The following is a 27695-nucleotide window of genomic DNA, read 5'->3' as shown; positions in this document are numbered from 1 at the left end:
TCTTATATCACATCCAATTACTGCACTTAAATACTTTTCTCGCTGTTTCCTTTTATTATGACCCTGACTTTTCCAACACGTTTGTCAACCTTTGTGTATTTTTATTATGAGGGGCTTTTGCCGCTGTTTCACGTGAACACACTGCCATCACATGTTCACCGTTGGTCAAAACGCAGACGTCCCTTCGGTCACACTGGAACCAGAAGCAGCGATGGCCCGTCCTGCTTTCTGACCAGAACCCTCATCAGTTCTATGGACAGTCCCCGTCGCCTCCAGCGCTCATATGTTGCTCAAACAGCAAACGCGTGTAACCTGTGGTTTTCTTTATGTCACAATAAAAAAGTTTATTATCCGGACACTTCTGAGGACCTGAACCACAGCAGCGCTGAGTGATACAGACTGAGAAATAAACCAGCACGGAGCAAATGAAAGCTAAAATAATATATTTAGAAGCTAAAGTAATAGAGCTTTGGTGTCACGTCATTTTAAAACATTAACAACATAAATTTGCTAACATTTACAGAACATGTATGAAACATGTGTGAGCTCTGAGTCTGAGGCAAGTGCACAAATCTCAGTCATGGACAAAATCTCTCTCTATATATATTTGTCATCAACAGGCATCAGGTCAAGCGTAAAACAAAAGAAACAGGAACTCCAGTGTCTCCAGAGCGAATGTTACACTACGACATTTAAATCCATAAAGCCGTGAATGATTTCTGCGTACAGTCTTTGTGCTGGGTGTGAACACTGGCCGTTCACACCCCGTCACCTCCTCCGTGCTGCGAGCTGTGACTCATCTCCTCCTGCACCTCCTCGCCCATGACTTCACCCTGCGTCTGCTCCGCGGGCCAGGGCTCCGGCCGCCGCCGCTGCTCCTCCTCCTCCTCCTCCTCTTGGCCCCGGCCTCGTTCTGATGTCTGCTCCTCCTCCTCCTCCTCCTCCCGGCCTCGTTCTGATGTCTGCTCCTCCTCCTCCTCCTCCTCCTCCTCTTGGCCCCGGCCTCGTTCTGATGTCTGCTCCTCCTCCTCCTCCTCCTCCTCTTGGCCCCGGCCTCGTTCTGATGTCTGCTCCTCCTCCTCCTCCTCTTCCTCCTGGCCTCGTTCTAATGTCTGCTCCTCGCCCGGCTCTCGCTCGCCCCCCCCTCCCTCGCCCTCTGTCTTTTCACAGTTCCCGTCCCCGTCCGTCTCCTCCCTCAGACCCGGGTCCCTGAACTCGTCCTCCTCCGCCGGGTTGTCGGCGCCCCGCGGCCGGTTTCCGTTCTCCTCGCACGGCGCCGAGCCGCTGCCAAACGCCTCCTCGCCAGCTGACCTCCTGTGCTGCCTCGTGGGTGGGCGCCTCTTGAATGATAAACGCGCCCGAGTCTGTGTGGAAAAGACGAGCAAGAGCCAGACAGAGACAGAGAGTGTAACAGCATCCAGATCTATGGGACGCAAACGGCCTAATGATTGAAGTGATTTGTGGAAACTGATCCAATCAGCGTGAGCGGACGGGCACAAGATGGCCCCCAGCGACTCTACCCAGGCTAAGCAGATTACAGCCAGCTTAAACACAGGCATGAACACCCGCTGAGACGTCACCGCGGCCACAGCTGTGACGAGTGGGAGACGCCGCTCACCTTGTTGATGCTCCGCAGCGCGGCGCCGTCGGGGGGGCTGTCGAAGCCGACGGGCTCCTCCTCCTCGGTGGACGGCTGCGAGGGCGGCAGGACGGGCCCGGGGGGTCCGCGGGGCGAGGGGGGGGGTGGCGGCGCCGGCGGCAGCTTCACATCCGGACTCTTGGGCGACGGCAGCAGGGCAGTGGGCGAGAGAGCGAGGTTGGCCTGCATCAGACACACAGGTTCAACAGTAAAACCAGCTCTAATCACAGATAACGCAATGGGACTAAAGTGAAACAAATAAACACATTCCATCTTTAATTGATGCATAATTCCACATTAATACTGGAAATCACGCATTTTATCAAAATAAAATGCGTGATTTTATCAAAATAAAATGCGTGATTTTATCAAAATAAAATGCGTGATGTCCAATAATAGGATTACACTCAATTACACTACTTTCAACCTCTCTGCTTGTTTCTTCTCAAATATTCCCCGAAACCGAACTCGACAAAATCCCACATTCGCCCCCAAACGCTGGCGAAGCTTCGTACCTGCACCGGAGAGAAGAGGAACAGGGAGAAGCGGCAGCCCTTCTGTCCCATGGCCGCTCACTGTGAATTTTAACTAAACTAAACGAGTACGAGCCTCTCCAGAGGCTGCGTGGCCCGTGATCCCATTAGGTTATTATTGTGAGCCGATTGTAGTATCGGGGACAAGCCCTGCGCGTTCGCTCCGCATGCGAGCACCTGCCTGCGCATGCGCCAGCGGGACAGCAGGGGGCGCTGGCGCGTTGAACGTCCCCTGACTGCCTCCACACATTAGGTTGGGTTTGGGGTAAATATATAAATATAAACATCCTCCAACGCGCACCCACCTGCAGTTTCTCAATGATGGGGGAGCTCTTCATCCTGAGTTTGAGCGGGTTTGGAGAGACGACGCGTTTCTGCAAGAGAACATGTTGAAACAAACACTAAACAAACGTCTGCAGCGTTTTGAGGATACGAGAACGTAACGTATCAGTGATGTAGGAGAGCGGAGACATTCACATGTGCCTCATCGTTGTCCGGCGCCGGGCGCTGCAGCTTCAGGGAACACGGAGGCCGCCTCAGAAACGGCACCTGCGCACACACAGTCCGTTTACTGACTGGGCCCAGAGGCGGCGGCGGCGGCGGCGGCGGCGGCGGCGGCGGCGGCGTGCGTTACCTCATCGCTGGCGGGGGGCGTCGCCTGCAGCCGTCCAGCCAGCTCGGCCACGGACCTTTTGGACGGAGACTCCTGCAGGAGAAACAGACCCCCCGGTGAGTCACAGCGCGAGACGGAGCCACACACTGAACTCTAAGTTCAGATGCTCCTGCAGGTTCTGGCAGGTTCTGGTCACGTCTGTGCGAATGGACACATGCTGGAACAGAACCTCAGGCATACAGTGCCGCCTCCCACACGCATTCCACCCCCACCCCCACCCCCACATGACCTCACCTCCCTCCACCCAAACGTCTCGCAGCATCAGCGGCATCCTAACCCACATCCAGGCCCGTTTCCTGACTGCTTTCTGATAAATAGTAATCACCAGGGACCACCCAGCCGCCGCTCCGTTGTTTGGCAGCCTCCAATTGTTTAACTCTTTCCTGTCCTTACGAAGCGGAGGCCTCGCTCGCAGCGCGCAGCCTCGCTTTTCTAGGCTGCTGCGCTTTTATTGTCCGGCTTCATGCAAATCACACAAGTAAAGGTCATTTACGCTGCGTCGGCACTTTTGCTGCCAACTTAAGGAACGCGGCCACGTACGGCAACAATTAAAAATTACACAGAGCTTTTATCAGTTACTGGCGAAAGTGACTGTAAGCACTATATGAGCTCCTAAAGGCTTCAGCCCCGGTAACTATTCAGCAGCAGCGGCTTTAATAGAAGTCATTTCAGAGGCATTAGCGTCTATTCACAGCGAGTCCTTATCTTTAACGAGCTGCTTCTTGCAGGATGACGAGCTTGTCCAACTCCCAGACTCTCAGTGCACTGACCAGGCGCCATCTGCTGACGCTTCCTAAATATCCAAAGGTCACGCCTAAAGCCGCGCATTCCTCGGGACCTGGCGGTGTTCTCTGGACCGCTGGGAACGCGGGCCCGGCGGAGACCCGGGACCCGGGAGCGAGCTCTATTTGTGGTTCTGGAGGCCTGGGAACCTGCAGGCGCCGCGTGGGCCGCGCTGCTCCGTGACCTCCCCGCTCCTCAGAGGGAACGTCCCCTGATACGCCGGGGCGCGCAGCATGTCTAAACAAGGACGCGATGGACCCCGTCCAGAACCGGGCCCGCGCTGAAACGCAGCTATTTCTGAACTCCTGCAGATGTTTGCGTTACAGTTACACATACAGAACGGACTTTGCAGGGCTGTTATCAGAAAGAGGAGCTGTTCTATTGTATCACACTATGATAAAATGGGATTTGTTTGTAGTAATGCTGGTTTCCATGGAAACAATGTAGCCCAGAGGATATAAAGATTACATGAGAATATGTATTATTGCCGTATAACACAGCTGAATTCACAGATATTAGTCCTGCAAGGAAGCAAACCTTGCAGCGCAAACAGGTGATAATTCTGCTACATTCCTATTACTGAGGTCTCCACAGACGCTCAAGGTCTGGTTCTGGAGCGGTTCTGGTGCCGTAAGCGGTGAGCGCCGTCTGAACTCCCAGTGTGGGTGAAGACACGAGGTTGCAGATCACACACGGCGCACACAAAGCCTGGGATTGTCTGCTCCTGCGGTTTCCAGGGGCAGGAAGCGCATGACGCCGGTCTGAGCAGCGAATCAGCTGGGGACGCGGCCCGGGACCTGCCGCGCGGCTGATGAAGACCATGCACCAGGATCTGGAAGCGTCTGAGAGGCTCTCAGGCTCAGCGGAAATATGCGAGGGTGAAGATAAGCCATGTGCTGTTGGAGGCTTGGGTTCCACTGGGTTCCACTGGGTTCCACTGCCCTTGCTCAGTGGTGGGGGAACAGGAAAGCGTGACGTGTTTGGACTGGGCTTGATCCAAATGGCTCAATGCTCCCGCTCCGCTCCACGGCACCGTGTTTGTCGTGTGGAGAAGGAATGAGGTGAGCGGACGCTGTGGTCCACGAGCCGCCGCTGCATCATGGGAGAATGAGGTCACGCAGACGCAGACGCAGAGCATCATAGGAAATGATGAGCTCCAGGCGACATGGAGTCATTAGGGGTCCTCTTCTTAGGCGACGTTAAAAGCCACTGGAACCGTAGATTCACGTGGAGCAGATACGAGAACGAGGCCAATAAACACAACAGCCTGTTTAAAATCACAGGGGCTGTTGTGCAACGAGGAGACGCGAATGAGATGAACACAAAAAAATCCACAAACATAAACACGTCACAGCGAAGAGAACTCCCCTCCACACGTGTGAAGTAAGGTTCTGCTTGGGGTTGCGGTTTTCTGGTCCAGAGCCAGAAACGGAGACGACAGAAAACATCTGGAGAGAGAATCATGAGGCGGACGAGGAGGCGTCTGCGTCTTTCCTCATATAATAACACGCAGCGGCCTCAATAGGTGCAGGTCATAAAGTAAATGAATGAAACGCAGTCCGGCTTCTCTCGCCTCGTACTGACTTCAGCAGTCGCCTTGTCATTGCTCAGACTCGTTCCCAGGTTTTCCTCCCTTTGCACTAATTCACACGCGATCTCAAACAGTCTTGCAGCGTTTTCTATGTTCGGACTCTTCTAAAGCAGGAACTCGATCGACCAGATGCCAACGTTTGAGGAGGCGCAGGAGGAGCAGAGGAGGAGACGAGGAGTGACGGGTTAACGGTTCTGCAGGGACGTTCGCTGTGGAGTCACAAATGCAGGTTTTTGAGTGGTTCCCACTTCCTGTGCTAAAAACCTGTCTTCACTGACGAACTGGGCCGGTTCTGTTCTGTTCTGTTCTGTGTCGTGCGCATAATTAGAACCTCTTTCTGGCTCCAGAGGCATCAAACAGCTGTTTGTCTCCTCTGCTCCTCCTCTCCGCCTGCAGCTATCGCTCAGATGGGCCAGGCCCGACCCGAACCGATGCCCGATACCAGACTCCGCTTTATTAGGAACACCTGGACGGTCCAAGACAGGGTTCTTCATTTCAATTCATTTATATGAACACTTAACGTTGGCAAAAAGAAAACTTTGTTTGTGTGGTCACTTGGAAACCAAGACAGTCTGCGGTGAAATGTGAAGATTCTGCAGAAAGCGGCTTCACTTCCTGCTCTGCGCTTCCCTTTTGCAACGGACCTCGGGATGAAAGAGTGTCTGAGGAGAGGAGCTGCTCACATGAGACGCGCGCGGCAGAAAACGAGGAGGCTGCGAAGAAACCCAGGTCTGATGTGGTTCACGGGAGGCGCAGGAAGCTGCTGCTTCCTGTTCACGCTGCGTAATCTCCTCGCACAACGGAACCGGAGCCCGTTCGACAAATCGCACAATAATATTTATGAGTGAAACTCCGTCGCTGCGTTACGTAACAGCGTGCCGGGCGTTCCCGCTCCACGCGCTGGTTTTCCATGAGAGGAAAACCAGCAGCGCCGGCCTCAGGTGCACCACACACACACACACACACGCACACACACACACACACACATACACACGCACACACACACACATACACACGCACACACACACACACATACACACGCACACACACACACACACACACACACACACACACGCACACACACACACATGCACACACACATACACACGCACACACACACACACACACACACGCACACACACACACACACGCACACACACACACACGCGCACACACACACACGCACACACACACACACACGCACACACACACACACACACACACACACACACACACGCACACACACACACACACACATACACACGCACACACACACACACACACACGCACACACACACACCAGACTTCCATGTGCTCATCTCATTAACGGAGGCGTGAGGTGACCGTCGCTTTTCCTACAGCTCCCGTCACACACACACACACACACACACACACACACCAATAAATGATGTCACCGACGCTGTTTAAAGGCGCCTTAACGGGCCATCGTTTCTAAGCGCTTCAGGCAGAACACTCACACGCAGTCCAAGTCCAACGGAGGCCTCCACCAGGCGGCAGCGAGCATCTGTTCTGTGTCCAGACCCTCAGCCTGCAGTCAAACCGGGCCGGGCCGTCCAGGACCTTCTCTCACACCCACTGCAGCTACTCTGCGTCCATGTTTACTTAAGCACCCCCCATTTCCCAGATTTGGGAGCGGTCCAATTTCTGCTCTTTCTGGCAGGAGGAACAATAAGGCCTTAAATCGAGGCAGCGTGTGAGTCCTTAGCTTGAGTTGTGTGGCTCCTCGGTGCATACAGTACGTTACTGCTGCGCTCCCTCACGCGCCAGGAGGGGAAAACGGGCGTTTCTCTCCCTATTCGCCACATGACGTTAAGCACTGGAGCGTGATGTTAAAGGTCCGAGGGAACAATGCGCTCCTGCAGCACGAGAGGCCACAAACCGCCGCTGGTGCGCGTGTGTCGCAGCCTCAGTGCGCGCGAGAAGCTTATCGGCCGAGGCCGACGGGTGGGAAGCGGCTGATAAACCAAATGCCAGCGCACAGTAACGCACAGCCCACGCGCGCTCGTGCCGCGGTCATGGAACGGAACCAGCCCAAACTCCGCTCCGCGGTGGAACTTCGCGCACCATGCAAATATTACACACGGCCAGAAAAACAAGCCCATTTAATGGCACAAAAGTCACATGACTGTGCAGAAGCAGCAGAGAAGCGCATCAACTCCAACAGCATGTATTCACAGGAAGGTCGTTTTATTGTGACATCAAAAAAAAGATGTTTTAAACTGTTTCCCAGCTGGAACCTTGAACTTAACCCAACAACATGCCATGATGTAACGCTACTAGTCCCAAACCAAAGCAAAGCACGTTGTAAAAACATCAGCCGCAGCGGCTGGAACGCACGCGCTGACTACAGTTACCTCCATCCCGGGGGGCGTCACAGCTCGTCCTCCTCTTCTCACTCTCCGCTTCGGCCGCGGGTTCTCAGGAGACCGCGGGGCGCAACCAGGGGACCGGGAGAAAGTGCGCTTATATGTGGAACCAAGTGTGCGTCGTGCGTAAGGAGGAGTGGGCAACTTTTACGCGCCCGCGGCCGTTCCAGCGCTGTCAAGTCCGCAGTTTAGGACGGGCCGCACTTCCGCTACAGACCTTCAAAATGAAACGTAAATGTCGGCGCAAATTGAACCTTAAATGCACTTTCGCAGTTACGTCCGTGCAGCACGCGCGTGTATGACTGCGCCAGAATGGACGCCCCCTGAACTTTGACGGAAACATGCTTTTACTTTGAAGGCGGTGTTTTCTCACATCTGACTGCTCCGTAGACGCGCTGCAGCAACAGCTGCGCTGCTTTAAACCACCTTGAGTTGTTTCCAATTACCTAAATACCCAAAAGCATTCATGGGTCATAACCACATGTTGAATATCACATTTAGAATATTATTAAGACACGTTAACGCATGGATATAGAAAGAAACCTCTAAAAACATTGCTTAGGTTTCTTTTTTACTGTGACTATCAGCTGACTTGGAGTCAGTCCTTCTCCTGTCTGACGTCACAGACAGGAGGAAGCAGAGACACTCCAGGCGTTGTGGTGAGAAGCAGACGCCCATGTCGCTCCTCACGTGGCCAAAAACAAGCTGTGAGCCGCTTAAATGAACAGAAAACACGGTTTGTGTTTCTCACTTCGGAACTACTGTCAAACAAAAAACAAACGAACGCACACAAGCAGAGCCTCTAAATTGCAGTGATCTCACTAATTTGGGAAAAGGAGCAGGTTATTAAGTCCGTGTGTAACATGGTTCATTAAACCACCGCGACAAACAAGCACTCTGCAAGACGGCGTGATTAGCGCTTTGTAAATGAAGGTTATTATCATTATTACTGCTACTACAGTCTAATGGCTGGTGCATTAGACAGAGACCAGTGAGGGTTTGTTGTCCTGTTGTCGCCCAGCTGTGAGTGAGAGGATGTCAGGATCATTTAGCTCTAACACAGAAAGACTTGGTCACCGGATACTATTAAAAAAACAAAGGTGGGAACAGCTTTGGTTTTGTATGGAAGAAAGAAATGCAGGGATGTTACCAGAGGAGAGAGGAGAGGAGAGGCAGTAAACAAAGCGTAATGGACAAAAGCAACGAATGTGAAAGAGAACGAGCCAGTGTTCACGAAGCTTTAAAGCAGCACCGGACCTGAACCTGGGCTCAACCTCTGTGAAAGGATCCACATTCCTCTGCATTTGAATTCTCACTTCAGCACCTTAATATCACCCTTCTGGCATCTTTAAATTAAAAGTGGGGTGTTTATCACCTCCTGAAAGTAGAACCAATGCCAGAGCTGCTGTGCTGCACTGAATTAGACTGTGACCAGTGAGTGGGACCGGTTCCCACCACGTCTCTCCTGTCGCCTGGGAGCTTTGGCGCCACCTCCTGGACAAACGAGTCATTACACTGCAGCGGCACTGCGTGACCGTCAGAGCTGATTTCTCAGAAGAGACCCAGATTACTGGAACAGACAGATCATAAGGTGGCATTGGATGCAACTGAAAAATGTACTAAAACACATTGAAAGAAGGGAAAATAATGTAAAAGTAAGGACACTGTCAGCAACTTGTTGTGCATTTCAGACTGTGTGTACATATATATTATATATATTATAAAATAATAATATATATTGATATAAAGATCCGACCACTCATATGCAGTGCCTCTGTGTACCAGACGAAGCAAACAGTACATTTCTAACTCTGGATGATGTGAGGTGGCGTGAAGAAGGCCTGAGGGAGGTGTTGACAGTTCTGCCTGAGCTGCTCGCAGACACTCTCTTCATTATGAGCAAAACAAGCCAGAGAGGACTCGCGGTGCATGTAGATCTTTCCCCGGGTGATGGCGGGAGATATAAGCTTTTACCTGCTGCTTCAGCTCCTCTGGCAGAGACAAATGGCTCGGTGGAATAAAAAAAAAAAAAAACAGAAAAAAAAGAAAAGGTGTTGTGAGGATGAGTCAGAGCCGCTTTGTCCCTTTGTGTGTGAGCAAACGGAACCTTTTTAAAGAACAAGATTCACCGCAGAAGCTGGAAAACTCTGTATTTAGAGACGACCTCTCACGACTGAGCGCAGATGCATAATTTCTAATCCAGAGACATTATTTTACACCGGTGTCAGGATAATGCAAGCGGAAGCAGTAAAAGCAATAACGTTGCTGCTGCTGACAACCTAATGCATGTTTTCCTCTTTGAAATGCACTTAGAGCGGCCGCTGCTTTGAATATGGTGATGCAGCGACGCGGGCTGTCAGCGTGATTATCGATCACGGCCGCGTCAGGTTATGTGATGTCCAGCACGCACGCACACACACGCACATACACACACACGCACATACACACGCACACGCACACACACGCACACGCACACACACGCACACGCACACACACGCACACGCACACGCACACGCACACACACACACGCACACATGCACACACACACACGCACGCACGCACACACACGCACGCACGCGGCTCAGGTGGCCTCTGGACCACACGCGCCACAGCGAGTGCCCCATTTTCACACTAATCTGCTTTCATCGCGCTACGCTCCATCTACTCACCGGAGCGACGCAAACACACACCTCACAACGGCAACCGGCATCAAACATTAGGGGAATAATGGCTTCAACCATACATTAAAGTAAATGACGACATTAAAGTTCAGCCCGGAGGGCGCGATGCGCAAAAGGAAAACATGCAGCAGCTAAAAAGTCCACAAAATGGCGTCTTTGCTTGAGATCCATTAATATTGTCTCAGCATCAACAGGACAGGGGCCGCTTTGCCTGCGTGGGTTCCAGCATCGACGCGCTCACACCCCAGTCACGCCGTCGTTCAGGCCCCGACGAAGCCGCCGCGGCCGCTGGCGCAGCCGGAACAGGCGCCCGGCTGCGGCCCGGTACTTCCGGGACATGAGGTTGTAGACGACGGGGTTGATGGACGCGCTGAGGTAGCACAGCACCATGGAGGCCATGTTGAACCTCTGGCTCAGCAGGGCCGTGTGGTAGTCGTCCACCTGGGCGAAGAGGTTCCGGCCCACGTGATACGGGAGCCAGCAGACGATGAAGGCCAGCATCAGCACCACTGAGGAGACCAGGAGCGCGCGTTAGCGACTGAGAACCAACATACATCACCCGGAACCTGTCAGACAGACGCCGAGGGATCAGGCTCATTAAAGGGATGATTTCTCCACACATTTAATGACTGGGTGATTTACCGAAATGGCAGCAGGTCTGAAAACAGCAGCTCTGTGTCGTGTGTGTTCAGCTAATGAACAGCGGATGGTGATTATACATCTGCACGAGGCAGCCGGCTCTGCCTGGGTCCCGTCCACACAGGATGAGAGACTCACAGCGCGGCCAAAAGCCCAGATCAACGGCCGCTACTCACCCAGGATCTTGACCGTCTGCCTGTGCGAGCGCGCCCGGACCGCGGCGCACGGGCCCTGCAGGTCGTTCTTGCTCCTCCACAGCCTGCAGCCGATGGAGCCGTAGAGGACGAGGAGGCACAGCATGGGGCAGAGGAAGTAGGTGGTGGACACCCAGATCATGATGTGCAGCTGCCCGGAGCTGATGGCGGCGCCCGTGTGCTTGCACTGGCCCGTGCTGTAGTCCGGCGCCGTGTCGTTCTCGTACTCCACCCCCACCAGGACGAGCGTGGGCGCTGCCGAGACCAGCGCGAACGCCCACAGGGCGAGGATGACGCACGGCGCCCGGCGTCTGGGCTCCACCACCTTGCTCCTCAGGGGGAGGCTGATGGCCAGGTAGCGCTCGATGCTCAGCGCCGTGATGTGAAGGATGGTGGCCGAGGTGCAGCCCTCGAAGACGTAGTGGTAGAGGCGGCACACGGCCTCGCCGAACAGCCAGGGCACGTACTTCCACAGGCGGTAGAGGTCAAAGGGCAGGCAGAGGAAGATGAGGAGGTCGGACACGGCCATGCTGGACAGGTAGAGGTTGGTGGTGGTCTTCATGTCCTTGAAGTGCTGGATGATGAGGATGGTCATGGTGTTGCCCGTCACCCCGAGGACGAAGATGAGGATGCAGATGACGGTGACGGGGATGAGGGTGGAGGTGGGGAACAGAGAGCCCGCGTAGTGGTGGTCGTCCACGCTGCACTGACCCACGGCCTCGGCCGCGTGAAGGTCCAGCTGCACTCGGGTCCACGGCATGCCGGCCGCCCGCTGCTGGTCCAGCGATGAGGAAGTCTCCACGAGAGTAAAACACCAACAGGTGGAAAATTAGCATTTACAGCACAGCCGCTCGATTTTTATTCATTTATGTAGGCAATTCAATCTGTTAGCGTGGTTTCATTTCACACCTGATAAATTGCAAGAAAACGTGAGATCTCGCTTCTAATTAAAAGCACTCAATACGCCGCACACGGGCGTAAGCCTTCAATTCAAAGAGGAGTGAGATGAAGCTGCCTGTGACCTTACCTCGGTCTGCAGTAAAAGGCAGAGCTGCAGCAGGAGCGGGAGCCTCACGCGAGTGAGCGAGACGAGGCGGCAGCAGCTCCTTGGCCGACGCCGGCTGCGTTCGCGCGTGCAGCGCATCTGCATAATCAAATGACGACGGGTCAGGTGACGGCCAAAGGCACCAGGTGGAGGGAGCGACACTGGATGCGGGCGTTAGGAAATCAGGACGAGGCGTCTCATGCACACGCAGATCAGAGGTGAGGGAACACAACGCACACACAATTAAGAATTATAAATCTTTTATTGTGCATGGATCCTTGTAGATATCATGGCTATACAGATACACTTTAGATACATATCTAGGATTATACATTTTTCCCATAGCGAACATTTTAAAGTGATATGTCTGGTAGTATGTATAGTATAACAAATCTTTATTTTGGAATGTACGGTGTATGAGGTAACTGCAAACATTAAAATTACATAAAAATGGTCTGTTTTTGTGCATATTTTGCAAATTTATGTAGCATCGTCTGTTAATCTCCCCCAGCCAAAGGTATTAAGCCCAGGGTGTAAAGGTGTTAAAATGGCACACATTGCAATCACTATCAAAAATAGGACTTTGAATTCTTCAAATGACAAAGAGAAGACATTTGCAGAATGTCTCAAAGACCAAATCATGTAATTATTCGAGACGTTTTCGCAAGGTACCTGTATCTCATTTTTACGGTTGCAGTTAACTGCCCAAAACCAAACAACACTAGAGCCTACAGCGGGATCACCACGGATGATGGCAACCTGTTATGAATACTTAACACACAGAGAAAAGGCAAATTTAGAATCACAGGAAGTACATGGTTTAACACGCTGCGTATCTGCCGTTTGTGTTCCATGATTCACACGCCCCCAGAATGTTTTTTCATTTTTTCTGGAGTATTAACTTATATTACTTCAATATCATAAAAAAATATACTTCACACATGTATGATCTGACAGAAAAAAAAATCAAAGTAGATCAAAAGTAATACATAGAACTACTTTTCATTTCTCTCACGATTACATATGTTTATTAACATCAAAAAAATGCTGCAAAAAATAAAAGAAATAAAACACATTTTAGTGTTTTCTAACTACAAGAAAACATCAAAACTTCAAAAATTAAGAAAAATTCTCCCGGGATTTTTTTTCCTCTCCAATTAAGGCCTCTGAAACAACTGGTACGCGTTTTCCTTTTTGTTTTTTTCTTCCTTTTTTGCTGATAGTTCAGCTGTTTCAGTGACACGTTATGCTGCAATACAACTTTTAAAAACATCAAAAACACAAGAAGGGTTTTGCACAATCTCAAGTGTGTTCTATAAAATGCATCACAAGACCAAGACGCGGTAAGTCAAGGTTTTTCTGTCACTAAGGTGCAAGATCAATTACTGGGGAAAAAAAAACAAAAAACTTAGAACAAAAAAACTAAAATAAAACAAAAACAAAAAAACATATGGGTAAGCATACATTTTTTGTGCTGAACAACAATATTTCAGAGTAAAGCAGCTGCATGATTGTAAAAACAAGCTACAGTATAACTATATGATAGTAAAAATAATTAGAATTCACTGTTAGTTTGGTTTTTGTTTGTTTTCTAGCTTTATATTAAGCTTTTTTTCTCCTCAAACTTACAGGTCCTTGTGTCTTCACTATACAAAAATATACTAACATTTCTCCAGTCATTTTTGCATCCTTAAACATTCTGAACATCAAAAAGGTTGGAAAGTGCTAAATGAACGTTCTATGATGTGAACAAGGTTCTCGTTTCCGTTTCCTCCATCTCCACTCCCCTAAAACTCCAGCATGGTGGGGCATCAAGTCCCTTCATCTGACCCTACACATCCCTCCCAGCAGTGTACCTCTGTGGCACAAACTACACACTGTACACAAGTCTGGACACACACATGCACCACTGTGCAAACACTGGCCCTGCAGGTCCCAGGATCTAATAGGACACAGGCGACGACACACCAATACACTACTGTTGGAACACACCTATCAAAAACAGTTTCATACTGGATACCTAAAGGGAAATATAAATAATGACAATTTCTATACACACGCGCACAAAGTAATCAACGAGTACGCCCCCCCCGCCACTGAAAGCCCCTCCCCATAATAGACCATATCTCTACTCTTTAGTTCAGTCTGTGCAGGAAGGTGATCACGGTGGAACTAATTTGTGAACTTAACGACAGGTACCACAAAGCTGGGGTGGGGTGTCAAAGGCAGGAGAGTCAGGAGGGTCTCAGGTCCTCCTGGGTTTAACCTTCTCTTCAGCTGTCCCCCCTTGATCTACACCCCTTGGCTAATTTGTGGCTAATTTGATTACTCTGTTGACAACAGAAAACAGGAAGTATAAAACAAAGAATACAGAACAACAGAAAGGGGGAAGAATAAAGCTTCGACCCTGCAGCCTGCAGGGCGGTGCAAACTGCTCATTTGATGACAAAGTACTGGATGACAAAAGCAATGAGGATGGCAATGACGGCGAAGACCATGAGGAGGAGGAAAGCGCACTGCTCATCCGTCAGGCTCCATCTGGCTCGGCTGGACTCCATGCTGGCCTTGGAACCCGAGCCGGCTGTGCCGCCACCCACCGCTGCGTCGTTCCGCTGGGTAAACAGGGTCACTGTGGGGCTGTAGGGGCCGCTCAGCTCCAGGGCATCCTGGCACTGCCTGATGGCACACACTCGGAAACGGTAGTCATTGCTGGGCTGAAGGTTCTGAACGTGGAAGGATGTTGCAGAGCCTTTGTAGATCTGTGGACAGCAGGGAAGACGAGATGTGTTATTAAAACGAAAAGAGTAAACACGAAACAAGACTGATCTGCTCTTCACATCATCAGTACCTGTTTAAAATCAGAGTTTCCCATCATGCACTGCAAAGTGTAGATGACTGGGTCCCCCTTCATGGGCGACAGCGTCTCCCATGTGACTTCACATGAAGTGTCATCCACACGCTCCACTTTAGGTGCTGAAGGGTGATGGACATGAAAGCAAAGGGAAACTGAACTGATGTCTGCAACAACTGAACGTATTATCAACCAGATCAACAGGCAGATGAAGGAAAGGGTACATTCTGATTAAGATGAAACGCAAACACCAACAGCAGCATGAAAGGATAATACTTTTTATTTTTTAAGCATCACTGACGCTACTCAAAATGATTGTATCTTTGAAACTGTAAATATTTAAAAAGTGAATCAGAAATAATGAAAAAGAAAATGTTCATAAGAGTTCTTGTTATGCGTGGGGGGTGTTTGAAATAGTGGCTGCTACAGAAATCATTTGCCTTAATACAACAAAACTTGTACTAATTCGTGCTGTGACTCAGCTGATGAATTAAGAGTGAGTTCAAAAAAAGCTCTGTGGAACTTCTAACTATTAGCAAAGTGCCAACAACTATGAGTCATGCTCTTCTTTAGGTAGGAGGCATTTATTTAAAAAAAGGAAAAAAGAAACCAAACAGCGGACTGAAGTGGTAAAGTACCCTCGAAATCAATAGCAAAACACAAAGAGGGAGGGTTTAATCTTTTGTGGCATTAGTATATTAGCCTTTAAACCTGATGCTTGGTCTGTATTCAAACTGTTTATATTGAAGTCCACTTCACCGCGTGAAGTAATAAACAATGTTGAGTAACACTGACAAACCGGCACATGGCACGATGCTGCGCTGGGATTAAAAGCCGGATCCTCATTACTGACTTTGCTGCGTAGGATCAAACAGAGGCTTTGCTGTGTCTGGCTGAGACCAGGCCGCGGTACTGAACAACCCGGCGCGCAGATCCATGCCTGCTGGGTCCTAATCAAATGCTAGTCAACTTTGGTCAGCTGAGGGTAAAAGCTGAGCACGCGGGCTACGTTTGTGTCAGGAGTGAGTGAAAAAATAATAAGAGCTCATTCACACTGGGCAGAGAGAATGAGCGATGTGTGGAGAGAGAAAGACAAAAGAGACGGGGGTGGTGGATGATAGAAGAAGAAAAGAGCTCTCACTGTACCTTTCACGGGGGCTGGAGGAGAGCGCGGGGTGGTGAATGTGTAAACATTGGAGAAGGGCCCTTCGCCCGCCTCATTAAAGGCCTGGATGCGGAACGTATAAGAGGTAGACTCATTAAGCCTCTGGACTTTGTGTGTGTGGCATGGTCCTTTATACACGTATATAAATCTGCAATGACAGGAACATGAAGAGAAACAGAGAGGGAAAACGGATTTAATGAGCAAAAGGGTAAAGATGGCGAAAAGCAAACGAGACGAGTGACTCCTCTGTCAGGAGATATACTGTGGAAACATACTTATAAAGGCCGTCTGTCGGCTTGATTCTGCTATCTGAAGCTTTTCACCCGAGCACCAGTCTCCTCTCTTGCTGCTTCATTTCTTGTCAGGTCACTTCACCTCCCCTGACTAATGTGTCACTGACCTGCCGCTTCTGTCCCCCATCTGCAGCTGATACTGGAGGGCGTCTGAGGCGGTGGCTTTGGCTGGGCCGTCACCCCACTTGAGCCTGAGGGTCTGGTGGCTGAAGGCGGTGCACTCCAGGCGAGGCGGCTGCGGGGGCAGGGGCTTCGTCTTCAGCTTAAAGGTGTGACTAAAGGGGCCTGCTCCCAAGCTGTTAAGAGCTTGGATTCGAATCCTGAGGAAGAACAGACACCTCAGCGTCAGAGCATCAGAACAGAGCGGCCATTTAAAGGATCTCTTTTCAAGTGCAAGTACTTAGTGATAGATCGTCCTTTTTTATTAGTACAATGTGTACATCTGAACAATAAAAGTACACCTTCCAGAAGATGATGTACAACTGCCACAGTGTCACATGGGCATAAAATTAAGCAGATTACGGTGAAAGCACACACCTGTAGCTAGTATCAGGCTGGAGATGCTGAATGATGTATCTGGTGACGGGACCAACTGCGATGGGCTGGCGCTCTCCCAGGTCAATCAGGTAGGATGTGATCTCAGAGCCGTGATTGCATGGGGCTTCCCAGCAAATACCCAGGCAGGTGGACGGGGAGTAGAGTGGTGCAGGCCGGGAACTCCTCTCCTCTTCTTCCTCCTCTTCCTCCTCCTCTTCATCCACTTCCGTCCCAAACCTTTGCATCTCGGACTCCTTCAACGCGTTGATGTTGCCGACAGCTGCCGGCACAGAGCAAGGCGTCTGGCACAGCACCGCTTCGCTGAAATGGCCGACTCCAGCCACATTCACAGCCTGCACAACAGAGAGCCACAACGGGTCAACGTCAACTTACCTTGGAAGTTAAAAGGACACATGTAGCATCTGTGTTCAAACATAAACACAAGTGACAACTAATGTGTCTGAATGTGTCTGAATGTTATCAGTGGGTAAGAAAAAAAGGTGCATGCTCACCTGTATACGACAGAAGTAGATGGACGCGGGAAGCAGCCCCTTCACTTCATGGCTGAGCCCAGATCCGCTGTAGCACATCTGCATGCTGCCCTCAGCAGCTCCCCACTCCAAACGAAACTCTGTCACTGGGGCTCCATTGCAAGGAGGGGCCTTAGAAGATACACACCAGCACTTAAACCACTGAGACGGCTTCGTTGTCTAATAACGCCGTCATAATTACGCAGTTATATAGACAATAAGGACGATGAAGGAACAGCCAGGCTCACCTCCCAGCTCACAACAGCACAGCTTGGGGATTTGCATGTGATAGAAGGAGCCCTGCACTGCTCAGGCGCCCCAGGGCCAGTCGTGACCTCACAACGCTCCGAAAGTGGCCCAAACTATCACAAAAGAGAAAAGACAACGTGTTACCACAACTATATATAAAGCACTGATATAGATCAGTTTTGACTGTCACTCACCCCGGCTTTATTCCCTGCCTTGAGCCGGAAGCTGTAGGTTTTGCCAGGCAGTAAGCCTCCCACTGAGCAGTCTAGCTCAGGACCCTGGTAAACCTCCCTGCTGTCCTCAGGCTGGAGCCCACTCACTTCTACGCTGTAGCAGGACACAGGACTGCCTCCATCTACTTGAGGGGGACCTGGGGAACACATCCAACCAAAGTCAATATACTACAACGAGGGCTTCTAAGAAAAAAAAAAAAACTCTTACAGGAGGATTAATGTTCAAACAACAATGTAATACAAACTGCGTAATCGATGCCTACAGCTTTCAGGCAGATTGCAAAACAAATAAATGCATCAACAGCCCACTAGAATACAGCCCACACATAGAGTTGGAGGGGAATGACTCACCCCAGCGCAGTTGCACCTCCCTGGCTTTGGGCTTGCCCACCAGCCGAGGGGGGTGGCAGGGCCCCGGGGGCACTGCGGGAGTCTGGACCTGCAGGGTCTCCGACAGCTTGCAATGGAAGACAACACACCAATTAGAACCCAGGGAAGGGTAACAAACTGACAGTTCCCAGTGTTACTCGCTCACACGGCACAAGAGATTTGGCCAGTTTCATTTTCAGGAGATGTACGTGTAGGCATCGCTCAAAGGTACAATAGTGTACAGAGTAATAACCTGTATTCCTCACAAATCCTTGGTTTGACAGACTGTCTGGCAAGCAAAAAAAACCAAACAAACAAAAAAGGGTCTTTTTCAACATCACTTCTGTGACAAAGGCAAACATGTGAGCGTTATGTCACATTGTGCTGCTCCAAAAGGCAAGAGCTCACCACCATGAGTCATGTTTCTTTACATGCATGAATAAACACGGGCACCAACAGCTGATGGAGAAATTAACAGTGTGTCTGTGAATGCAACTAATTAAGGAAAACATCCCCTGACACATGCAGGGTTGCTTAATCGATCAGTTTTCGCCATGTACACACTATGTACATGGCTCGATCTCCGCACAGGAGAATAATTTCATCCTAATCTGAGCTTTTCTACATTTGTCCTGTATCACATCAACCTTGCTGCATGGTGAGGTTCATGCATTCTTGCCATACACATTTATTTGCATGTTGCTTGTCTGGATAGTAAAAAACATGGATGAAACACATGTAGTGGGTTTCCTAATCCTCTGTTCATGCCACAGTAAACATAATCCTTATTGCGCTGATCAATAAACTCTCTGAGCACCTGTGGCGAAACACAGGGCCGTGTCAGACTGCGTGTTACACATGCGCTGATGCTGAATGACTCACCGGGCTCTGCCCCCCCTCGCTCATGCAGTAAACCCGCGTCTGGTAGGAGCAGCCAGGCTTCAAGCCGTCGCAAACGTGTTCCATAGCCGGTCCTGTGTACACCAGCTCCCAGGACAAGCCTAAGTACCAAAGCATTTCGAATGATTCACACTTTATTCCGCTTGACAGATTTTAATATCCAAAATGTCCTTTTCACTGTGATTTTTGCTTTTTATTATCGCCATTTGTAACTTACCACTTAAACCCTCAGACAGCTCCACAACATACTTTGTGACTTCAGCTCCACCGTTATCTTTTGGAGGCTCTAAATTTCCAAAGAACAAGCACACATCACTGTCAAACATCCTCTAAACAAGTTTTAAGTACGTGCCTTTGGAATTTTTACTGTTTTTATCAACCGATCTATTCCTGTGCACAGCAGCATGTTAAAACATAAAATATTTCTTCCTGATAGCAGAACGTTCTGCCTGATAAATATTATAATCAGGAGACTAAAGACATGTTTTGCCAATGACCTCTCAAGTTTCCTCAGAAGCTCATTATGGTAGAACAACAGTCATTTTACACTAAAATATTTTCAGAAATGCAGAAACTGCTTCTGATTTTTCGCAGTCTGTGCAGGGCAGTGAGTGATGTGTTTGTCCAGTGAGGTGTAGAAGGATTCATGCTGATGTCTGAATGAAGGAGAGGACTGTCAGTCACCATTCGTCCAGGCTACTTGAAATGTCATCTCTCTCTAGCAGAATCGTCTGTGGTCAGACCGAGCTCATCAAAAAAGTGAAATTGTAAAGTCGCCTTGCCACGCTGCCTACGTGCAACATTCAAGAGAAAAGAGAAAGGAAAATGGTGGGAAATGCTCACCCCAGGCTATCTTGAAGCTGTTGGGCAGGAGTCTGCCTTTAATGATGGGCCTGCAGGGACAGTTGGGTCGGTCTGGCTTTGTGATGAACTCGACCACCTGGCTGGGGTTACTCTTCCCCTCAGAGTTGTATGCTGCCACCTAGATGTGGTGCATAAGTACGGACAGTGAGACAACATGTAACTGCTGTCAGAATATTGGCTGCTGTGGAGACAATTTCTCTGGCTATGTGAATAAAAGGAATTCTTCAAAGACTTTGCATTTATAGACTGCATGACTAAGTGCTCGATAGAAAGAAAAGAGCACTTAAACATAGCTATTAGGCTAAACCAACTATGACTAAGTTGTGGGAATTACAGTACTTTCCATGCATGAATTCATGTTAGAGTATTTAAAGATCATCTTAAAACAAAGCGGCAGCGTTTATTACAATAAAACAAAATCCAGGTATGGCACAGAGAACATGGGAATATCACAGGGATTTGAGCCGCTTCTTTTTTTTTTGTTGTGTGGAAATCTGACAAAAGTTGAGGACAGATTTCACACAGTCTGTAGCTTTAACAAAGTCAAATGTAAGATGAACAGCTTTATGAATGTACACGAAACAAATCTCACACCTCACGTCAAAACCAAAGTGAGGAGTCATCTGTCGAAACCACTTGGGTTAAACATTGCTCATTCGAAGCAAACAAACAGTCACAGTGAAGCAAATCTGAAAGGATTTTTGAAAAATAAGACAGAACAAGCACAGAAAACATAGTGGCCACTGAAATGGCCAACAAATATAAAGAGTGTATCTACATCCAACAAATGGAGGATACGCTCATCCGTCCTGGTCATGAGCCAACGATGCTATCGCGTGTGTCGTCTACCATTCTGACAACAGAATAGTGCAGATCGCTCCTTGGGCGACAGTGGGCTTCAGCAGCCTCTTTGCCCGTCACCTCCTCACGCACACACAAAGCAGCCTAATTGAACCCAGCACACTGCCCAAATTGACTGCTTCCTTACCCTAAACCTGTACTTTGTACTCCTGTGGAGGCTCTTGACAGTACAGGAGAGCTCATCGCCATCGTAGCTTGGCTGGAAGCCATATCCCTGCGACAAAGACGGGTGACAAAAGGAGGAAGAAAACAACCAGGTGAGCAATGGCTTACAAGACAACAGCTGTAGCACAAAACTAAGAGGTCTGTAGGACACAAACAGCTACAGGGGATGCGGAACCTTCTTTGTGTTTTCCCTGCAGGTTGCTGCTTGAGGTGGTCACTTTAAAAGTGACAGAAGCTATAAAAGGCCATATAACTTTGAGAAAATTGATGAAGGGTCAAAAAAACAGGTTGTGAATTGGATTTGCTTTCCCTTTGGGGGTGGCTTTATTATAAAATGAATTCATACTAAAGGCAAACAATGCACTTGTCGATGCTGCCTATAAAAAGGTACCAGCTCTGGAAACAATATGCTGCAAATATTGCTTCGCAGTTAAGTGGTCGATTTAAAAAAAGGCTGTGTGGCACATACCGATCCTTCCTCCTCCATCTCCAAAATATAGCAGATGTCATCCTCCTTTGGAGAGCTAGAGGGCCTCTGCCACTTCAGACACAGCCAGGTCACCCCCGCCTTCTCCAGCTCTGGAGGGAAGGGTGGCAATGGCACACTGTATGAGGTGAACAGGTCCACCACTTCACTGAACTCGCTGGGGAGGGCAGAAAGAGACAGAGGATGGGAGAGAATGGGAGAAAGAGACAGGAGAGACAGAGTGAGAGACAGACATGCGCGCACACACACATACAGAGACCGTGAATGGAAAGAAACTAACACAAAAATGGACAAAAATGGAGGGCGCTGTTCAAGAATTAGCCTAAGCAAGATAAGGCACATACCTCACACCCATGTCATTTTTTGCTGCAACACGGAAAGAGTATCTGGAAGCTGGGGAAAGCTTGGTCACTCTGTACTGTTTCTGAGGTCCATAGTAGCACTGCTCATAAATCCCAGTGCCCTTCCCCTTCAGAGAAAACAGCTTTCAGTTCTTAAGTCCTTGTTGCATATAAAACAAGAAATGCGGTGCAATAGATATATAATAAATACCTCATCCCACTGGAGAATGTAGTTTTGGATTTTAGAACCATTGTCACATGAAGCCTGCAGACGAAAATTTTTTTTTTACATTTTGTATTATACACAATATTATACAGTATGCCTGTTATATTCTTAAATTTATGCATAGAGTGAAAATCATAATATTTCAGGCGAATGAAGCATAAGAGAGAAGGAAATGTTTCGAAATGGCTGCAACGCCACCATCCTTCATACAAAATTTACTGCTAGACATTTCCTGTAACTGCCACTAATAAAGAAGCAATCTCCAGCACCAGCAGCAACAAATAAGATGCATCCCGGTGCGCACACTGTTGAAAGGTTTCATTAATTGTCTGTCTGTTTAGCCAGTATTGCTCGTCTTAAAGTGCCTTGCTAAACACTCACACATTAAAACTCACACCTAACTAACTTTTACTGCCAGCAATGAAACTACTTCACGGAACGGAACACACCACAATGAAGTGGGTCTTGGCAACAGTTGAGCAAGAACTGATTTTTCCCCCTCCTATCCACTAGCTAGGTTCATTCTATGAGTGCGTTCTACCTTCCACTGGAGTACAAGCGTGTTCTTGGTCCCACTGGCCTTCCTGGGAGGATTAGGAGGATCCGGCTCACAGCTTAAAGTAGTGAAGCTCACGGCCTCCGACGGGCTTCCCTGTAAACAGTTACACACGGCCTGCACCCTGTGACAAGAAAAACAGTAGTTACAAAGTGTCCCCCTGTTCATTAAAAGGTTAAAAACAAAAGCAAACAGAGTTACACCGACCTGATGTGATAGTCTGTTGCTGGTCGAAGGTCTTCCAATGTAGCACTTAATTCTTCTCCGCTGGATTAAAAAAAAATAATAAAAAAAGTGAGTTACGTCTTGTTTTAAAATCTAATGTCAAGTTTTTCCACTCATACTCACGTATACACGCTCTTGTATTTCCCATCTACACCGCTGACAGAGATGGAGACCTCATAGCTGAGGGACTCCAGGGGTTCGTCTTCCACACTGTCATTGTCTCTCTCCGGCCGTGAGGGTGGACTCCAGCTCACTACAGCACCTTTGGCTTGGACGTCGGACACCTGATATAGTAAAGTTAAGCCCATTAGACCTTGATTGAACTGTAAACAACGTACCTTCCAAACCATATTAGCGCTATCCAACTCGTAAGTCTTCCACTGTCGGCTATTTGCAAAAACGTACAACCATAAAATGTTGACATTCAATTTTGGGATTGATAAGTCAATCCGGTCAAATCAGCATTCTCCCCCTTTACACTTTACTACTTCACTTCCCATAGTGAGATCCTGTTTTTACCAACCACTGTGTAAACCACACGGGAAAAAAAATCCACTTTCCCCATATTAAACACTATGTCCTAACATTATCCATCATCTTTTCAAAGGACTTGTTTTTCTACTTTTAAAAAGGTGACCTTAGCAACAGTGTATGACAAATCCCATTTCATGAGGTCAAGAAATTCTATTTCTAGAGCTGCTGATATCCATCTAGCTGCTGGTAAAACAGCATTTCTCCTCATTATTTTTCTACAACACCGCTGTGGACCAAACACCATTAACCAAGGTTTTTAATCGTGCATTATGTACCTACAATATTTTAGTGTTTATCTGATTGTGAATTTCTACTCTGCTTTATAGACAATAAGCATTGCCTTATTCCCTTAAATTGTTACAGAGTAACATGATGAGGAGTGAATTAGTGTTTTCTTCAAAATCTATACTTCCTCTAAATCAGAGTGAAAATCCCAACATGTATATGTAGTCAGGTCTGCTGACTTGCATCCAAGATGTCAGACAGAATTTATAGTAGATGGTAATAAACTGCTTAATGATGCAACAAATGAGCATCATTATAGGTTTTAAAGAATACAGAGCTGAGGAAAAAACATCCTAATTATAATAATTATATAAAGTAACAACTGAAATAAGATGAATACTAACCACTGGTTTACTGATGGTGCTCAACAGTGCTTGAAGAGCCAGAGATTCTTCATCTAGCTCTGAGGAGAGAAATGCAAGTGAATACACAGTGCCCTAAAGCCATTCTGAAAAGGTATGAAGCTAAATAGAATAATAGTTTATTATATATTCCAGTGTTTCTGGATTTCGGTAATAAAGTTATACAGTAAAAATGTTTAAAAAATTTAAAGAAAGTGACGGCATTCCATAAATACCAACTTGTGTCACTGCGTAGTAGTTACAAGTTCCATGATTAATGAGCAGTAAGAGCTCATGTAATCAAGAATAATGTTGGCTGTGTTGCTGATCGCTCATTGCCACCAGCTGCTGCAGCTAATGAGATACTATTCTCAGCAGCTAAACAGAGAAACTCCTGACATTTGGAAAATGTTCTAATCACAGCTACTATAAAACTTTCCAAACCTCTACCTTTAATCTCCTCACTGTACCTGCTGATTCTCCATTTCTTCCTGTGCCCGTCTGCTTGTCAGGACCGGCTACTGCATGACTGAATTGGCCCTGCTCTGCCTCCAGCCCTTTCCCTCCGACGCCGTTGTGAATGTCCACCACTGGAGGGCTGCTACAAGTTTTCTGCGGTGAAGGCGGAGGGCTGTCTTTGGCCGGCCCGACTCCCCCACCTCCCTGGCGATCCTTCAGTTTCTTTTGCAGACGCTCGTATGTTTTGCTAGTTCTGTCGTCTCTGTGACCAAATGGTGCGCGGCTATGTTGGGTGTGGGAATCTGCAGAGACTGAAAGTAACAGAGAACATCATTTGTGAGTTTTTCCATTTTCATAGGATCTAGGAAGGCTGAAACACAACTAAAGAGATGGCTTTGACTGCATGACTAGAATAGTGGGACTAACTACTAACCCTGCTCTGAGTAGGGATGGTACTGCGAGATGTACTGAGAGCTCATGTCGCCCACGCCACCTGCCATGCCTGCATACAAGTGGGGTGGAGGGGGCATCATGGCAGGGTGTGGGATGAAGGCAGGCAGGTGGGGATGGGGAGGAGGATGGTGGAGAGGGGAGTGCCCCCCTGGGTGGAACTCTGGTTGCTGAGGTAAAACCAGAACCCGCCGCACACCGTTCTCCTCGATGATCTAGAAGGAGACAAACAAGAGCATGAGGTGAGTATTACAGCTGCATGACAGGAGGTCGGTCAGACACAGTGAAATGCGCAGAATGGAGACCTGTGAAACGTATCCAGGAGGCACGTAGATTGGAGGCACTGAACCATTTGGAGACATCATGGGAACCTGAGCAGGACCTGTGAGGAAAGAAGACGCAAGATCAAATACTTTCCCTTGCGCCCATTACCTGTTTCCCTTGCAATAAATATGTTGAGTGTTGAGAAAAGCACAGAGATGCACTAGTCTGAATCCAGCAAACTAACAACTATGACCATGAAAAGCAGGAGAATGCATATTTTAAAATACTAATAAATGCATAATAACCACTACAAAAGTGCTGAGAATCAACAACCTTTCCTGTGTTGCTGTGTTGTACAGAGCAGTGCAAGAGCTTAGCTCAGCTTAGAGAAATGGCAGCTCAGCAGAAAGACAGAGAGCGAGAGGGAGAGACCTCTGTGCCAAGTCTGCACATTCACACATTTTACTTCTTACAAACCTCGGACACGTACTTGTGCCTTTATGGGGGACACTGGGCAGGATACACAATGACCTCACAAAAGCAAAACTTATGGAAGCAATATTCATTTTGTTAATGTAGAGAAGGTTTAAGCAGAGAAAGACTGCGAGTAGGTACCATTATTAAACCCCATAAATGAAACTAATCCTACAGAAGAAATCAAAAATTGTGAAAAAAAAAACAACAACTTTACTTTATGAAGGCTGGTTGTATTAAACTGCACTGTGTGAACCAGTTGGTTTCAAGGACCATGACAAGATGACTAAAGGCTCAAGTTCTGTGGCTCAAAAACGAGGGGCTGTGCATGCAAAGCCCGTTGGTTTGAAGGTAAAACAGTGATGCACTCATGCTGTGTTTTAGCACGAAACATATTACACACCACTCAATAAATAAGGCAACACTTCACAGTGCAGCACCAAATCATTTACGCTTTAGGGCTATCAATCTGTCCATTAAGGAGGCAGATGTGATCGTGAATCATTTTCACCAGTCACAACAGTAGTAACTGAGACGTATAAGCAAAACGCTGACCAAAAAGGGAATCTGTTTGCATAGGATGGCCACTACAACACCTCCCCTCCGTATTCTTCATGACGGATGTTCCTTTTCAAGCAAATAGTCACGACCATGGATTTAATACTAGGAGACTGGCCAATACCAAGTAACTTGTGAAAGGAAAACGATGAATAGCACTGCAAAGAAGACATACCGGTTTCAAACCACACACGGAGAGTGGCATGTGCTCAAGATCACAGCACAGCTCAACTGGTTTTTACCAGGAAATGCCATAATTACCTTCAGCTACCTGTAGCTCGGTTCTGCCCAACAATGAGCAATTTCACACTGAACGTGTGACAGATGTTTAAAGAGATTGGACAAAACGAAGCAGCCAACATGCTGCTTGTAACATCACGAGCATCACCAGTTTGGTAGGTCAGTGATAGTCTGGGGAGCTGCACAAGCCTACAGGTGAATGTCTGAAGACTGGGTGTGTTGACTGGGTATAAAACACCATTTTGTGTCATATTCAGTATCTGTGTATCTTGTGTGTAATGTAACTGGGAATACACTGTTTTAGATTACTGGACAGGACATACAGCAGGTAGGCCTGTACTGAAATGAAAAGGGCAAGGAGCCAGTGGACTGATAGGCAGTGAGTCATTTCCCTGCCTAAGAACACAGGGTGTACGAGGACGAAGACTCCATTCAGAGAGGTTGGAGGAACTGAGCCTGAATGAAGGCAGTCATATTGGCTCTGCTCCTATTGATTTCAGATTACAATATCATTTGAGTGGGAGTTCAATCTGTGCACTGTTAAGTCCACTCACTTTTAAGACTAATAAATGGAGTCATGCTTGTGCCAACTGCCACTGGGCACCTGCGTGAGGAGTGATTAAGCCACTTCCAGTTAGTGTTAGATGCTGACTAAGTGAAAAAGCGTTTTATACACAATTGTTTTTTTCCATTTAGAGTCAAAGCCTTTGTGTGTACTGACTTGAAGAAGGTCGGCAGAAGCATCAAGTGAAAGAGAGAGAGACAAACACATCTCGCAGCAAAGGAGAGAGGTAGCGTAGAGAATGGGGGGGGGGGGGAACACCCACTCTTTTACATCAGACTGACGCACGAACGCTGACAGAGATCAGATAGAAAAGGCCACATTCCCCCCTCCCTCCCCTCCCCCTGAGTCAACAGCATTGGTTGTGCTGACGTGGCCATGGAGTGCCAGCCTTCCAGAGGAAGCAGCCACGGGAAAAACATCAGTGCTCCTCCACAAAACGGCCGGCTGCCACTGAGCCAAGAATAGTCACAAATAAGCTGCTCATTCTGGCAGTGTAAACAGAGACCAG

At 48.4% G+C, this 27695-nt stretch overlaps 3 protein-coding genes across 8 annotated transcripts in view; all 3 read right to left on the bottom strand.

Annotated features, from left to right (window-relative positions):
* Nucleotides 1–426: 426 nt before the first annotated feature.
* On the bottom strand, nt 427–7743 carry zgc:153184 (uncharacterized protein LOC751652 homolog). 4 transcript variants are annotated; one of them, XM_055513901.1, is made up of 6 exons: nt 7595–7743; nt 2807–2878; nt 2644–2721; nt 2478–2546; nt 1619–1822; nt 427–1364 (listed from the first exon to the last, which is right to left on the bottom strand). In XM_055513901.1, the coding sequence occupies exons 1-6, from the start codon at nt 7598–7600 to the stop codon at nt 759–761; spliced, it is 1035 nt and encodes a 344-aa protein (XP_055369876.1). In that variant the 5' UTR covers nt 7601–7743; the 3' UTR covers nt 427–758. The 4 variants fall into 4 exon arrangements, with proteins under 4 accessions (XP_055369876.1, XP_029027612.1, XP_055369879.1 ...); XM_029171779.3 differs by having other exon boundaries at nt 2650–2721; nt 7595–7742; XM_055513904.1 differs by lacking the exon at nt 7595–7743 and adding an exon at nt 6698–7191 and having other exon boundaries at nt 2478–2721.
* A 219-nt stretch (nt 7744–7962) lies between these two features.
* On the bottom strand, nt 7963–12230 carry mlnr (motilin receptor). Its single transcript, XM_029170672.3, has 3 exons — nt 12148–12230; nt 11103–11916; nt 7963–10796 (listed from the first exon to the last, which is right to left on the bottom strand). The coding sequence occupies exons 2-3, from the start codon at nt 11878–11880 to the stop codon at nt 10525–10527; spliced, it is 1050 nt and encodes a 349-aa protein (XP_029026505.1). The 5' UTR covers nt 11881–11916; nt 12148–12230; the 3' UTR covers nt 7963–10524.
* A 178-nt stretch (nt 12231–12408) lies between these two features.
* Nucleotides 12409–27695, bottom strand: part of fndc3a (fibronectin type III domain containing 3A) — a 31245-nt gene continuing 15958 nt past the window's right edge. For all 3 annotated transcript variants that reach the window (XM_029170669.2, XM_029170670.3, XM_029170668.3), the window contains 23 exons: nt 25392–25468; nt 25070–25301; nt 24648–24947; nt 24181–24239; nt 23141–23301; nt 23000–23059; nt 22778–22916; nt 22222–22275; nt 22014–22138; nt 21652–21826; nt 21145–21231; nt 20136–20274; nt 19510–19578; nt 19275–19393; nt 18375–18480; nt 17985–18160; nt 17790–17903; nt 17524–17673; nt 17012–17364; nt 16582–16794; nt 16163–16329; nt 15014–15138; nt 12409–14924 (listed from right to left, as the gene is read on the bottom strand). In XM_029170669.2, coding sequence (XP_029026502.1) covers nt 14601–14924; nt 15014–15138; nt 16163–16329; nt 16582–16794; nt 17012–17364; nt 17524–17673; nt 17790–17903; nt 17985–18160; nt 18375–18480; nt 19275–19393; nt 19510–19578; nt 20136–20274; nt 21145–21231; nt 21652–21826; nt 22014–22138; nt 22222–22275; nt 22778–22916; nt 23000–23059; nt 23141–23301; nt 24181–24239; nt 24648–24947; nt 25070–25301; nt 25392–25468 — 3524 coding nt within the window. In that variant the 3' untranslated portion in view covers nt 12409–14600. The remainder of the gene's footprint in view (nt 14925–15013; nt 15139–16162; nt 16330–16581; nt 16795–17011; nt 17365–17523; nt 17674–17789; nt 17904–17984; nt 18161–18374; nt 18481–19274; nt 19394–19509; nt 19579–20135; nt 20275–21144; nt 21232–21651; nt 21827–22013; nt 22139–22221; nt 22276–22777; nt 22917–22999; nt 23060–23140; nt 23302–24180; nt 24240–24647; nt 24948–25069; nt 25302–25391; nt 25469–27695) is intronic.

This window comes from Betta splendens, chromosome 13 (assembly GCF_900634795.4).
Source record: "Betta splendens chromosome 13, fBetSpl5.4, whole genome shotgun sequence".
In the NCBI taxonomy this organism is placed as follows: Eukaryota; Metazoa; Chordata; class Actinopteri; order Anabantiformes; family Osphronemidae; genus Betta; species Betta splendens.
This window is presented reverse-complemented; position numbering and strand designations above follow the sequence as displayed.

What these genes read in the sequence shown, in the direction of transcription:
- zgc:153184 (XM_055513901.1), bottom strand. An exon ending in CGCCCCCCGCCAGCGATGAG is followed by an intron (nt 2,722 to 2,806) that starts GTAACGCACGCC and finishes GTGTGTGCGCAG; the next exon opens with GTGCCGTTTCTGAGGCGGCC. An exon ending in CGCTGCGGAGCATCAACAAG is followed by an intron (nt 1,365 to 1,618) that starts GTGAGCGGCGTC and finishes TTTTCCACACAG; the next exon opens with ACTCGGGCGCGTTTATCATT.
- mlnr (XM_029170672.3), bottom strand. Translation starts at nt 11,880, where the DNA reads ATGCCGTGGACCCGAGTGCAGCTGGACCTTCACGCGGCCGAGGCCGTG. An exon ending in GCAGACGGTCAAGATCCTGG is followed by an intron (nt 10,797 to 11,102) that starts GTGAGTAGCGGC and finishes TGGTCTCCTCAG; the next exon opens with TGGTGCTGATGCTGGCCTTC.